At 39.2% G+C, this 15,564-nt stretch overlaps 1 protein-coding gene across 1 annotated transcript in view; it reads right to left on the bottom strand.

Annotated features, from left to right (window-relative positions):
- LOC138769406 (carbonic anhydrase-related protein 10-like) overlaps window positions 1–15,564 on the bottom strand; it is a 244,988-nt gene that overhangs the window by 78,983 nt on the left and 150,441 nt on the right. Inside the window, exon 3 of the mRNA XM_069947848.1 lies at window positions 3,837–3,979. Coding sequence (XP_069803949.1) covers window positions 3,837–3,979 — 143 coding nt within the window. The remainder of the gene's footprint in view (window positions 1–3,836; window positions 3,980–15,564) is intronic.

The following is a 15,564-nucleotide window of genomic DNA, read 5'->3' as shown; positions in this document are numbered from 1 at the left end:
GCCTGCACTTACACACAGCTATACACACTGCTGTATAGAAAAGTTTCTGTCACTGTCCTCCTGCATAGCTCTGTGATTCTCACTTAATGATTGACCAGCGCTGAACTCACCCCCCTTCCCCATTGCTGTCATGTGACCACACAGACCTCTGACAGAAGCCCTGCCTCTCTATTCTATGCTGTTGTACTATGCTACTGCACTATGGGGATCTGCAGCTCCATCCTGTATCTACAAACTGCTGCTGTTTTTTTTTAGATTTATCCACATACAATACATTATACTGCACATGCTGATTGCTATACTGTACAGTGACTTATAATATGACATATTTAGCTTTTTCTGAATGTTTGTTTCATTTGTTTTATATCTTATTCAGAATAAAAAATCATTATTTGTGGGGTGTGGAATCAAGTGTCTGCATTTCAATGATTTCTTATGGGAAAAATTGCTTTGGATTACAAGCACGGTCCCGGAACTAATAATGCTTGTAATCCAAGGCCCCACTGTATATATTTTTTTATTTTAAAGCTTTAATACACTTGCTAAAATAAATAAACAATCAAATAAATAAGATGGCAGGAGTAAACATGGTAGTAAAACTAAGGTGGGAAATAACAATATATACAATTTTTTTTACATAATTCTTTAAGACCAGTTTCACACGTATTACAGCAGATTTTTACACTGCAATACTCTGTAGTGTCATTTCTTTTGGCTCTACGTTCTCGCAGCAGATTTTCATTCCATTGTGTGAATGTAGCCTCTGCCCACTTAACCCACCACTGCCGGGCTAACTCATTACCTGACCACATTATTACCTGCTTCTCCAGCTCCTGGATCCCTGGCGTCCCGCTCAGCCAATTAATGCGCTGCCCCACTTATTGGCCAAGCAGGACGCCAGGGAACCCGGAGCCAGAGAAGCAGACAGGAGTGCGGACAGGTAATGCATTAGCCCAGAAGTAGTGGGTTAAGAGGGCAGGGGTTACATTATTGCAGGGGAATAAAAATCTGCTGTGAGAATGTAGAGCCATAGGAAATGACACTACAGAATATCGCAGCAGATATCACAGTGGAACTTGCAGTGTGAAATCAGCTGCGATGTGATACGTGTGAAACTGGCTTAAGGGTCTGTTCTGCTCCTTGAGAGAAGAAAAGAACAAAGGATGCACACCTCAAAATTGGATCTGATGCTCCCATATTTTTCTACTATTAGGGCGGGTTCACACTACGGAATTCTCGCGGACAATGTCCGCGGAATTCGGTCAGCTGTCTGCCCGCATGGGCACGTGCTTTTCCGCTGGCTCCATAGACAGCATTCTATGGGCCGGCGTATTCCGCGATCCGCTGAAAGAAGTGACATGACACTTCTCTCAGCGTATAGCGGAATACGCCGGCCCATAGAATGCTGTCTATGGAGCCGGCGGAAAGACGCCCAAACGCCGGAAAGACGCCGGCGGACAGCTGACGGAATTCCGCGGACATTGTCCTGGAGAATTCCGTAGTGTGAACCCGCCCTTAGTCCTAGATTCCCAGAGCTGCCTACTGGCTTGATGACAAGGTGCTTGTAATTCAATAGTGAGATGAAAATAATGCAGAAGATAGTGGCTCATTATAAATAAAGATTTTTATATTATTATTGTAAGAGAAACAGATTGCTGAACTCAGGGAGACCAGCCAAATGACAACACTGGCGGCTGCTAGTGAAAGCGCTCAATGCAGTGAAGTCCTAGGTGCATTGCCCCCTGGGAAACATGAATATGCAAAAGAAGAGCCCGTGGAGCCTCATTGAAGAGTCTCAAAACACAGGACTAGCAAGCCAAGGGGCAGCTCCTGTTAGGAAACCACCAAATCCACCATTTTAAGTGGCCCTATAAGTCAATGTAATGACAAGGGATAAACCAAGGCTAGGTAACCATCCACATACAGCTGTTTCGGGGTGTTGCCCCTCATCAGTGTGGAGCAGGAAATCTGCCGGCGCATATTTCCGCTGTGATCCTGTCAGGGCCCCTGGGAACACAGAGACACAGGACAAGTGGGCCCTATGGCTAACAGCCCCCCACACTGTCCCTACCTACTTGGTCCTAAATGACCGTCCGCAACTGGGCGGCGTACCCTACGCTGCAGTAAATGCAAACACAAAACAAAACGAGACAAACTAACACAATAAAGAATAGTCTGCGGGCAAGGTTGTCAACAAACGGGCAGCAGAAGTACAGAGTCAGAATCCACAAGCAAAGTCGAGGTCACAAAATCCAGGTCAGAAACATTAATAAACACGGAACGGAGATAGGAACGGAGAAAGGAAAAGGTACAAGGAACTATACGCAATAACAGACAGTAAACAAGGTACACGGTGAAACAGAAACCAGAGACAATAACCAGGTAACTAGAGGGCAAGGCAAGGAACACTGAGGACAAGCAAGGCACACTGAGTACTAAAGGAGAACACTGAACCAAAAGACAAAGAAGGTAATAAACAAGCAAGGGATAAGGAAACCAGGAATACAGACAATCTGAGGAAAGGCAGGATCTAGCAGACAGACAAGCTGAACAACACTATCATGAGCACTGAGTGAAGGGAGAGGCACAGGTATAAGGGATCAGAATTCCCGGACTACAAGCTGATAGGTGGAGCAGGAGAAACACACAAGAAATCACAGAAAGCCAGAGGTGAGGAGACCTGTCCATCACAACACAGCAGATAACAATCAGTAAACAGACCACAGCAAGGAAAGTACAGGGAGAACTAAGAAAACATGGACCGGAACACAGATGACATAAGCAGAGAACATAGTAAAACCAGGAACGGATTAATGCCAAAAGCGCAGTCTTTGGCGCAGAGGTCGGATCTTTACCGCAGAGGGTGGCACTGGTGCCTTTTCAGGCGCGATCATGACAGATCCATTGTGTGTGAAGCTGCCCTATAGATATGTTTACACAATGTACTTTTTTTTTAACAAACAGCCGCTGTTTTCAATAAAAACAGCGGCTGTTCTTAGCTTAGCAACGGCCTTTGTTATACTGTGTGTGAACATAGCCTAAAGTTGTATAAGCCAGCCATAGACACCATACAAAATGTTCTATTGCATCCGAAATACAGCAAAAATCCCTAGCCACTCTCCCTTAATACAAGGAATTGCAGCAGATCCTGTATGTGTGAACGCACCCTTAGTCCAGAAAACAGGACTTTTTTTTTTAATTATATGTGATGCCTCAGTGACTGTTGCCAACTGTATCTGACTTGGAAAGTTGGGGTACACAAATGGCAATACTTTAAACTTCATCTAGTGGTGGCTGCAGATAGGCAGGTTTTTATAGTAAAATTCAATATGCATACAACAGATTTAGCACATTATATATCTAGCTGGCACAAAGGTATATTAGGAAATAAAACAGTACATCTATTTGAATAAAAAAAAAAAAGAAATGGTGTTCAAAGATGAACAATGACTTTATGAGTTTTGAATGCTGCTCTGGAAGAGAAGGGACAATAATGCATAATATAACTCAGGATTGGCACAAGATAAGTGAAGCAATGGATTTGCATAGTGTTTTTTATGTAAATTCTAACATATCTATATATAAGTTGTAAAATATGTTCAAAGGTAAGGCAGATATACCTTTAAAGCAGATATTCCATCACATAGCCTGTCATTCTATCACATGCTTTAGGTGCCACTAGGAATACAAAATGACTACCTCCAAGCTTAAAGCCATGAAAATATGAATACATACTGTACTCAGGCTGGCCTCATTATGTCATATAAAACAATGCTTCCAGACTATTGAACATATCAAGATATAGAGGAAATCAAAAAAGGCAAAAACAAGAATACCTCTTTTTCTTCCAAGCTGAGCCTGAGTGGGGGCAAAAAGGGATCAAAGATAATTTGGCTGGTGTTAATATTGATAGGAGATTGTCTCTTGCCGATAGTACATAAATTCCATGCAGAGTTCACCAGACCCCAAAATGCAGGACCTGCAATAGATTCAAGTGTAATTAGTGGGGTCAGTAGTTAAAAGATTAAATTCTGATAATTTCAATCACATTTTTACATATATAGTATATTGACAAAAACAAAAATACTATTACATCATACTGATCTATAGACATTCTTCTAGAGACATATCAAAAATTTTGATCGGATGAGGTGTAGACATAGACTTACAATGGAAACCATTTCTCCTGCAGAGAGAAATAAAAGGCAGCCAGGGGGGTAAAGTACCCATGAGAGCAATTCTCCCAGCTCTAATGATCGATGAGGATCTGAACACCCAGACCCAGACCCAGACTATGGAAAAGAGGCAATATTTCTTGTGGAATTCATGTCAAAATGCACGCGGAATTCGCTCGATATATAAAATATAAACATTGGTCCTTTTCATAGGTTTTAAAGGAGAAGTCCGGTGAAAATTTTTATCAAAGTATTGGATTGCCCCCCAAAAGTTATACAAATCACCAATATACATCTATTACAGGAAATGCACATAAAGTGCTTTTTTCCCTGCACTTACTACTGCATCAAGGCTTCACTTCCTGGATAAAACGGTGATGTCATGACCCGACTCCCAGAGCTGTGCGGGCTGTGGCTGCTGCAGAGGGACACTGATGGACACAAGGCACTGGAGGGACACTGAGCATCCCCCTGCCATCATCCTCTCCAGCAGCCACAGCCTGCACAGCTCTGGGAATCGGGTCGTGACATCACCATTTTATCCATGAAGTGAAGCCTTGATGCAGTAGTAAATGCAGGGAAAAAATTTCCTGTAGTAAGTGTATATTGGTGATTTGTATAACTTTTGGAAAGCGATACAATACTTTAAGAAAAATTTCGCCAGACTTCTTCTTTAAAGGGGTTATCCAGCACTACAAAAACATGGCCACTTTCCCCCCTCTCTTGTCTCCAGATTGGGTGATGTTTGAAATTCAGTTTCATTGAAGTTAATGGAGCTCAATTGCAAACCACACCTGAACTGGAGACAAGAGTGGGGCAAAAGTGGCCATGTTTTTGTAGCGCTGGATAACCCCTTTAATGTACATAAGAGTTGGCTTTCCGATGGAAAATTCCATTGTGGACCTGCTTTCAGTCAGGGCGGATTCCGCTAGAGGAATCCTTTAGAAGCCAATGGGGCTTAAATTCTTTTTGAATTCTGCTTGAAATCTACAAATTCTACCAGAACTGAATAGGTGAGGAATTTCAAGCAGAACACTTTCCTCTTTAATTCCTCGCCGATTTCTCAGCAATTTCTCAACATGCACATACCCAGACATGGCAGTTTCTTTTTTAATTCACAGTGCCCATTTAAATATATGTTTCAACATTTTTATTAATTACTTAAAAAAAAAAAACATTTATCATATCTAACCAATGAGAAGTGCAAAAGTGCCCTCTAATCAGTCCTTGAAGCATTGATATATGTGTACATGGGGAAATAATATTTGCGAACATACATACCATAGAGGTAGACCATGTCACTGCTATCAGTCTATCAGAGACAGAGCCTATAATTTTTTAGAGAGTCTACGCTGCTCACATAGGATTGGGGGTGAGGCTAAACACCTGTCCTGACAATAGCAGAACCATATAAACAACATGGCTCCTAATTTTTATCCACAGAAATATCCCTTTTACATTAAACTAAACATTTTAGAACTTTGTCAGTGTTGGTGTTCTCACTCATATGAGAAGTAGAAGGCAATATGTTTTATATCCGCTGATTTATCCTGTATCGGCACACTTGGTATGTTCGTGCTTCTTCACAAATCAAACATTTTATTCGGTCTAAAAATTTCTAGAAATTCTGTAAGTTAGTAAGTCTATAAAGCTCATATACTATAAACACACCAGGACTTTAATATAATCTTCTTCAGGCATATTCTACAGTACAGTATATTGAATCTGCTTATAGTGTGACAAAGACCTAAGAAAGCATAATACTACATGTACTGGCCTTGTTCTTTGCACTTGTTTCAACCTGCTGCTAATGTTTGCCTTTGTGAAATGAGGAACATCTGGATTTATTATGTCACTGAATGCTAAACAGAACTTATATCATTTGTCAGCAATCACTTATTTATCAGGGATTGTAGCTGTTTATTATTAATTATTAAACGTTTCCTTGAAGGAGGCCAAAAGAAAAGGAAACACCTTTTTGCTTGATGTATAGTAGAGCTGAACAAACCTCACGGGTGCTCGGGTTCTTCCAAACCCGAATGCTCTGCATTTAGTTACCGGTGGCTGAAGAAGTTAGAAACAACGACAATGAAGGGCCAAACAAACAATTTAGTGTTCTTTCGTGTGGTCCTGTCTGCAAGGTAACTGAGACACGTAAAGTGTCTGACTGTGATGACACTACATTGTTCTTCTTCCCCATTGATCTTTTCACCTCCTAGCCTTTTCATTGAACTGTGACCCTGATATATATGTGTATCTATCTTAAACAGCACATTTTCATTGCTTCTATATTTAAAATATGCTTCTCGTCCAGCTGGTGTATATACAGTATCTGGTTAGACTATTCTCAACATCGTACTATCCGGATCATTGTAACCTGAGACCAGACTCAACATACAATGCTACTGACATTCAGGATCGGCAGCGCATGTGAATTTTTCTCGGACCCTGTGTGATCTGTACAGGATGCATAAAATGTATTTGACTGTCAAATGTAAGGACTTTGTTTATCTATATTAGTTACCTGCTTATTTTTCATTAAATCTTTTTTTTTTTTTCTCATTTTACGGTGACATTTTGGGGCTTTAGAACCAATTACCAGTTTTCATATAGTTTTGGTCTCAAGATACAATATTTTCAACATACAATGGTCGTCCTTGAATCAATTAATATTGTGACATGAGGAACCACTGTATATATATATATATATATATATATATATATATATATACACTACAGCAGAGTGGTGGCCAGTAACGTAGACAAGGAGCTGTCAACAATGGGAGGAAAAGAGCAGAAATATCAGGAGGAAGTTAGTTTGCTAAATGAATGTATTTGCAAAAATTTGCAAAAATAAATGAAGCCCCTTACTCTGGCTTCATTTCATCTGTAGATAGTGTCAGCTAGCTGGGCCTTCACAGTAGTTGGGCCCCTTCTCCCTGCTGGGGTGATGGGCCCAACTCTAGTGAAGCTCTGCATAGATGACTCTATCCACAGATAAAATTAAGGTAACATTAAATTATGTGGTAATATCTGCTAATTGTGCAGTGTTATCATTGGGCCTTTAAGTGGGTCTCAGTGAACTGGATATGGTCAGTAGGATGGTATTATGTATGGGATTATACTTGTTCCTTGTATACTGAATATTGACAGTATGGGAGTACTGTGTTTAGGGTTTTACTTGTTCCTTATATACTGGAATTACTCCACAAAGGAGCCCGCTGAGGCTCTGTTGACAGTGGGCCCACAAAGGCCTGGAGCGGGCCCTGGGCATACCCCTTTAACTTCAAATAATACATCAGTTTAGACATATATTTTTGTGGTAAAACCTCTGTTAACCCACTTTATAGAATATTGTTTTTTCTTTCTAACTTTTACAAAGAAAGGAGATGAAATGTTATAAGCAGAACTATTTGTATTTGCAGCTGAAAAACATGCGTTGCTGCTGGGCAACATTACAGACGATCTTATTGTAATGATTAAAAAGACAGTGTTTCTGGGCCACAGAGTGTGCGAGTTTTTTTTCAATAGTAAAACTCTTTATGACGTGCCAGATTAAACCATCTCATAGGCCTGATTTGGACGTCTGCCACGTTTAGCATTACAAAGGTCATTCATAATAAATAAAAGCTTGCAGCATAACAAAAGAATATATTTAAAATTTTAACAGCTTGTGTTGGCTATTACAAACTCCGAAGGGTAGAAAAAAAAAATCTTTTTTTTTTTTCCTAAAAAGAAAAAAAAAAGTAGCCAAAATCACCAAGTATGTGTTTGTTAATGAGGCATTGAGTGTAGGAATGTATGACCTGCTGGGTTTTAGCTTAACATATGGTGTGCATAATAATAAATTAACATGTACAGCATATGCCAGACAGAAATTTCTGACAACCAACAAATGGATGTTAAATTGCTTGGACGGCAGATGTAGCATTATTAATACTTAAAAATATCCCTACTAGCTACTATGCTAACAAAATGTGTTATTAATACGTGTTAATTCTATATGGAACAACATAGCCTTCAATCCGCTGGAAAAAATTAATAATTTACACTTAATTTAGCACGATACATTGAACATATGTTTGTTTCCTTCTGCCGTGTTTCGTCAATTAACTTATACTGATACTGACTCTTAAACTAATGTGAAGCTGCTCTTTCTGTAGAGAGTGGAGTTGCATTTGCAAATTTGTAAAATAAGTTGACGTGCAGTTTTAGGCTAAGTTCACACAATTTATATTTTAAATTAATTATGCCCGTTGTTGCAAATTGCAACACTAGCCGTGATTAATTGAAAATATACATTGCATTGAAGTCTATGGAATCCCGGCTGGAGTGTATAAACTCTGTACTCTGCACGAAAAGCTGACATGTCAGTTTTGTGCATCTCCTATTCATTGAATAGCGGCCATACAAGAGTGACAGAGCAGACAATGTAAAGTGCGGCTCCAGGCGCACTTTACATTGTCAGCTATGGTGATTTGGAATGTGGGCACACCCGAACGTGCCCACATTCCAGATAAAAAAAAGTGAAGGTTATCTGACCATACTGCAGCACCTGCGGGGATGAATGTCACTGACAATGGCCAGTGTCATACACTACGTGAACCCAGCCTAACCATATATGGTTGGGGATTTACAAGTTAATTGTTAATGGTTTTCCAGTAACATTATTGTTTACCCGCAAAACTAAGCAATCATTATCAAAGAATCTAAAACTACGCTGGCAGCAAAGTATATGGCTGCATAGTGACTGTATCTTGACCATGCTCTGGCTGCTGTGTATGAACCCAACTTGATATTGGAAGAGAAATTTTTTTTGCAAAATATCCGATTTTAAACAACCTAATATTTTTCTATTCCTTTTCATGTACATTTTTACATCCATAAAGGTTCATATTAGAAACACACAAAATTGTTGACAGGAAAAACCGTCTGATCCATCTAGTCTGATTTTTATATAATTTTTTCCCTTATTATTTTCTCAGATTAGATATATGTTTATCTCGGGCATGTTTTAATTCACCTACTATAGATTTATCAACCGCATTTGTTGGAAGTTTTTTTAAGCTACTACTGCTACTTTAGTAAAGTAATATTTTCTCATGTCACCTCTAATCTTTACCCCAACTAACCTCAGATTGTGCCCTTATTGTTCTTTTGTTCAGTTGCTTATTAAAAACAATTTCTACCCTATTAAACCCTTTAAATAATTTAAAGGTTTCTATCATGTCTTATCTTTCCCTTCTTTCCTCCAGGAATTAGGTCTTTCTTTCTGTATTTCTTTATGTTTCAGAACATCTTCCATTTTTGTAGCCCTTCTTTGGGCCCATTCTATTTTATCAGTATCTTTTTTTAGGTGAGATATCTATAAGTGGACACAATATTCTAGATGTGGTCTCACTAAAGCGCTATACAGCTGGATCACAATCTCCCTCTTCCTACTGGCTATAACCTCTAGCTGTACAGCCCAGCATAAGATTAGCTTTCCCTATTGCCTGGCTTCACTGGTGCACTGTTAGAAATTACTATCCTTAAATCCTTCTCTTCTGAAGTTCCCAATGTTTTGACCACTTGTTTAGTAGAGCTAAATAATTTTGTATAACAGATGCCTTCAGGAACATCAGTCAAATTGCACTTTTTTCAATCTAACCATGCCTACCAAATCTTTTCCTATGTCACATGTGTATGCTCAGAATTTACGCCATTAATATCAAGCCTTTTCAGCCAACCACAAATTCACTGAACTATCCAGGGACCAAGTCCAATTTTCATTACTTCTCTATCAGCTCTTTATGGGGAAGTGTATCAAGGGCTTTGCTGAAGTCCAGATAGGCAGAATCCACAACACCACCTCCATCCAGGGATTTTCTGGTTTTGGGCTGTGCTATATGTTTTATCTTAACAGTTGTCACCCCTCTTAAACATAATATACACTCACCAGCCACTTTATTGGTTACACCTGTCCAACTGCACGTTACCACTTAATTTCTAATCAGCCAATCACATGGCAGCAACTCAGTGCATTTAGGCATGTAGACATGGTCAAGACAATCTCCTGCAGTTCAGACCGAGCATCAGTAAGGGGAAGAAAGGTGATTTGAGTGCCTTTGAACATGGCATGGTTGTTGGTGCCAGAAGGGCTAGTCTGAGTATTTCAGAAACTGCTGATCTACTGGGATTTTCACGCACAACCATCTCTAGGGTTTACAGAGAATGGTCCGAAAAAGAAAAAACATCCAGTGAGTGGCAGTTCTGTGGGCGGAAATGCCTTGTTGATGCCAGAGGTCAGAGGAGAATGGGCAGACTGGTTCGAGCTGATAGAAAGGCAACAGTGACTCAAATAGCCAACCGTTACAACCAAGGTAGGCAGAAGAGCATCTCTGAACGCACAGTACGTCCAACTTTGAGGCAGATGGGCTACAGCAGCAGAAGACCACACCGGGTGCCACTCCTTTCAGCTAAGAACAGGAAACTGAGGCTACAATTTGCACAAGCTCATCGAAATTGGACAGTAGAAGATTGGAAAAACGTTGCCTGGTCTGATGAGTCTCGATTTCTGCTGCGACATTCGGATGGTAGGGTCAGAATTTGGCGTCAACAACATGAAAGCATGGATCCATCCTGCCTTGTATCAACGGTTCAGGCTGGTGGTGGTGGTGTCATGGTGTGGGGAATATTTTCTTATCACTCTTTGGGCCCCTTGGTACCAATTGAGCATCGTTGCAACGCCACAGCCTAACGCCACAGCCTACCTGAGTATTGTTGCTGACCATGTCCACAATGTACCCAACACCTGATGGCTACTTTCAGCAGGATAATGCTCCATGTCATAAAGCTAGAATCATCTCAGACTGGTTTCTTGAACATGACAATGAGTTCACTGTACTCAAATGGCCTCTACAGTCACCAGATCTCAATCCAATAGAGAATCTTTGGGATGTGGTGGAATGGGAGATTCGCATCATGGATGTGCAGCCGACAAATCTGCGGCAACTGTGTGATGCCATCATGTCAATATGGACCAAAATCTCTGAGGAATGCTTCCAGCACTTTGTTGAATCTATGCCACGAAGAATTGAGGCAGTTCTGAAGGCAAAAGGGGGTCCAACCCGTTACTAGCATGGTGTACCTAATAAAGTGGCCGGTGAGTGTATATTTCATTGTTCTGCTCCATCTTTGGACAAAAAAACAAGAATAGTGTACAATTGAGCTCATTGACTTTTATAGGGGTTTATCAAGTTTCTGGAAAGGTGTGTGGAATTTTACTAGATTTTTGGCACAATTGGTGACATAAGCATCCAGTGGATCCTCCAATGCAGTTGTAAACCTAACCTAAATATTCAGTGCAAATAATTCATCTAAGCCTTTTTTTTTTTTTACAAATTGTAAATGATATAAAAAGGGTATTCAAAAATGAAACATATCTTCAAATCAGTTGATAAGCTGATAAATACTGGAAGGCTTACATTAACATAAAAAAAACACTTAAGAAGTCCCTCTATGGCTATGTTCACACAACGTCTTTTCATCTCCATTTAAAATGACGTCCGTCATTTTGAGTCTAAAATAACGGACGTTATTTAGCAGCCTGACCTCCCCTTAGTGCACTGACTGGTGTTTGTACATTATGCTAGTTTGGGGTTACTAATTGGTCTTTGGGTGTGGCTTAATTGAAAAGTCCATTGAATTTAATAGTAAAAACAGAGACAGAACGGTGACAAGGAAAACTATGTGTGAACTACAAATAAAAAAGTCCGCTGTTTGCAAAAGACGCCCAAAAATAATGATCATGTTCTGCAAAAACGGATGTCATTTTAAATATGAAAATCAGACGCCTTTTTAATATTATAGCTGTTGTGTGCCTATCTCTGTATATACATTATTTTTAACTATGTAACTACAGCCATAAAAGTCCTGAATCAGATAAGTCAAGTAACATATTGGAAATTCACAACAGTACATATAATATGTGCTTTATATTGAAACTTCTGCTTCTTTGTTTAAATAAAACTTCATGCACTTTCTATTCTAGTTTATATTGGACATACGCATATCCAAAAACTATTACATTTGTGAAGGTCTTGGTGAGTATGCAGTTATCTTAACCCCCCTGTAAGGACACAGACAATTTTGGGGTTTTTGTTTTTTCCCTGTTGCCTTAAAAAAAACATAACTTTTTAATTTCTTTAATGTACACAATCATATGAGACCTTATTTTTTGTGGGACCGATTCTACTTTGTATTCACTCTTGATTTTTCCATAACACATGCAGTGAAATTGGAAGGGAAAAAAAAATTCTAGGTCTTGTATACGGTGTTAATGGATAAGGCCCTATATGATTAGGCCATGTTCACACACTGTACAAACAACATCTGTTTTGCCATGAAAGGATGTTATTAAATGGTTGTCATCATGATAATTCATTCCACCCGTAGATAGCACTAAACAGCAGCCTTTCTTGGCATAACGGCCGTTGCTTGTATAGTGTGTGAACATAGCTTTAAAGTGTGCCCTTCACGTACAGTTGTGTCCTACCAAGCCCAATGTGAATATTGTGCCCTAGAGTATATGGTTGCCGGGAACACACCAACCATCAAATTAGCATTAAAGGGTTATTCTGGCTCTGGAGGTCATTGCTTGCATGCATCTTATATAAAAATAACTTTTAGAAGCTGACTCTTAGGTTGTAAAGAAAATGTGGATATGAAATAATTATTACAAAACCTTTGAACTATAAATATAGTTATATTATGTGATCTATAAATCAAAAATGGCTACAAAATCAAATTTATTTTTAGTTGCCTATAGCTGTCTGCCTAATTATCTCTATAAAATTAATAACAATTAGTTGATATAGAAGGTAAAGCTAATGTCAGACACTAGCGTTACCTTCTAACTTCTTTTGCTTTATAAATAGTTTTCCAGGTCTTCTTATACAGACCCTTATTTACACACTTAACAGGATATTGTGACTTAAATTATCCTATTCCCTATACACAGGATAGAGAATAAGCATTGGATTGTCCAACCCTTAATCTCTAGAATGGGTCCCTGACTGCTTTATTTCGAATAGAGTGGCAGGTCGGCGAGCACTTCGTTGCTCTATTCAGGAGAGCTGAAGGAGATAGTTAAAGGGGTTATCCAGTGCTACAAAAACATGGCCACTTTCTTCCAGAGACAGCCCCACTCTTGTCTTCAGCTTGGAAAGGGTTTTGCTGCTCAGTTCCATTGAAGTGAATGACAAGAGTCATGTTGTCTCTAGAAGAAAGTGGCCATGTTTTTGTAGCACTGGATAACCCCTTAAAGTGTTGCACTTGGCTATCTCTGGCGGCTACAAAAACAAAGAATAGAGTGGTTCCGTTCTTGAGAACACACAGAAGCGTGTCCAGGGATGTTTTAGAGTTAACAGTCAGACACATCTACTTGACACACTATGACACACTATGACACTGATTGTTAACTCTATGACATCTGTGTATTCCCCCGATCCAGGTACCATACAGAATGAACAAGAGAGTCATTTACATCAACATGTACAGATGATATAATTATCCTATATATAATTCAAACAAATCTTGTACTGTTCTAAGTCATTTTGGCCTCTAATTAAAACGGTAAAAGACCTCATGATAAATATGTTGCCTGGAGACTAAAAGGTCTATTAGAACTATACTTGCCAGGCCATTAATAATTACACATTTGTTTACGTAGGACCACATACTTTTTAAATTTACCATTTCAAAATATTGTTGGTTTTTGGAAATACAATTTTTAAATCTTTGGAAAAGCTAAACACCTGGACATAATATATGCTTCCATATTTATCTAATATTTTCTATCTATCTATCTCTTAGCATCCCTCCCAGTAAACTTATAGTGATATCCCATGCTAAGGATAGGCATTAATATGTAGAAGTATATATTATCTTTGTATTAATTCTAAAACAGATAGTATTCAGTGCAACGATTTACTATGCCTGCATTTTATATACCAACCATGTTCTATTTTTGTTAGTATTGGTTTCCTATTTATCAGATATGTCAAGATAAAAACATATATTATTACATTTATTTTACTTATAAAAGTAACAAAAACATAATATTCCCTGCCTATAGATATTCCCTGCGTGAAAAACACTTGAAGCAAATATTCTCAAGAAAATTTAAATGCAGCAATATTATTATTATTGTGCTGACAGATGAGAAAGTCTGTATTTTTCTCACTGCATAAGATTCCTTACCCAGAACAATTATTTCTCGCAACTGTCTTCATATACAAACGGCTCTCTACATAGAATTATCAAGGTGACAATTCTTGCATATTTATTACTGGAGAAAGCAGGACGAACAAAATAACTAATTATAGGGCCAAAAGTGTATAGAATACGGGTTATAGATTTCAGATTTTTACCATTAGAGGATGAGGAATGAACGTGCAAAGAGATGGATGGCACCAATTGATGGGTGGCAGGCTCTCTGAGTTAGATCACTTTCCTTCTACTGAAACCAATCATGTATAATGTCCTAATCAATAACAATTTAATGCCCTAATCTTCTAAAAGAGATGCAATTCTGAAAGCTCCCATGAGTTAGCGTCTAAACAAGACAATAGATATCTAGTCAATGTTCGGCCTTCTCAGTCTCCAATTATTTTGGATAGCAGTGTAATAGAAAAGTTCATCCTCTGGAATTATAAGCATGGTAGTTAAATAGACACAAAATGACTATAAGGCCATGAGCCCCACTAGTGACCCTGCCTTTCCCTAACAGCCCATTAAAAGAAACCTTTATTAACACACATTAATAAGGATTGTGTATAGTGAGTAGGTCAAGGTTAAAGTAGCTACGTGCAAAGCTCACATTTGTAGGAGCAATTTTTTTTTAATAATCTGAAAAGAAGATTTTGTAAGAATTTTCTCACTAAGGGCCAGTTCACACAGAGTAAGACTAATGGAATTCCGGGGCGGAATCCCGCCAGCCTCCATGTCATGCTGGCAGTCTATGGGAGGCTCGCGCACCTCCTCTCTCCGTGAAGAAGAAATTACATGTCAATTCTTTCGAGTGGATAGGCGCGGAGAGAGAAGGCGCACAAGCCTCCCATAGACTGCCAGTATGACATGGAAGATGGCTGGATTCCACCAGTTTTACTCTGTGTGAACTGGCCCTAATTATAAGAGCAAAACCCAGTGCCAATGTGTCAAATTCAGTGGCAGTTTCTAGATGTATTGTTTAACCCCCCCCCCCCCCCCCAAATTATTTAATTTCCTCAGCATTAAAGGACAACTCCCACAAAATTCTTTTTTGGCTTATTCAACACACATTGTAATGTGGTTAAATACCCGGTCTGGCTCCCTTCCCCCACTTTCCGACCCCCCCCCCCCCGGAAGT

The sequence above is a fragment of the Dendropsophus ebraccatus genome, chromosome 12 (assembly GCF_027789765.1).
Source record: "Dendropsophus ebraccatus isolate aDenEbr1 chromosome 12, aDenEbr1.pat, whole genome shotgun sequence".
NCBI lineage: Eukaryota > Metazoa > Chordata > Amphibia > Anura > Hylidae > Dendropsophus > Dendropsophus ebraccatus.
Note: the sequence above shows the minus strand (reverse complement) of the source record. Positions and strands in the feature narration are given on the sequence as shown.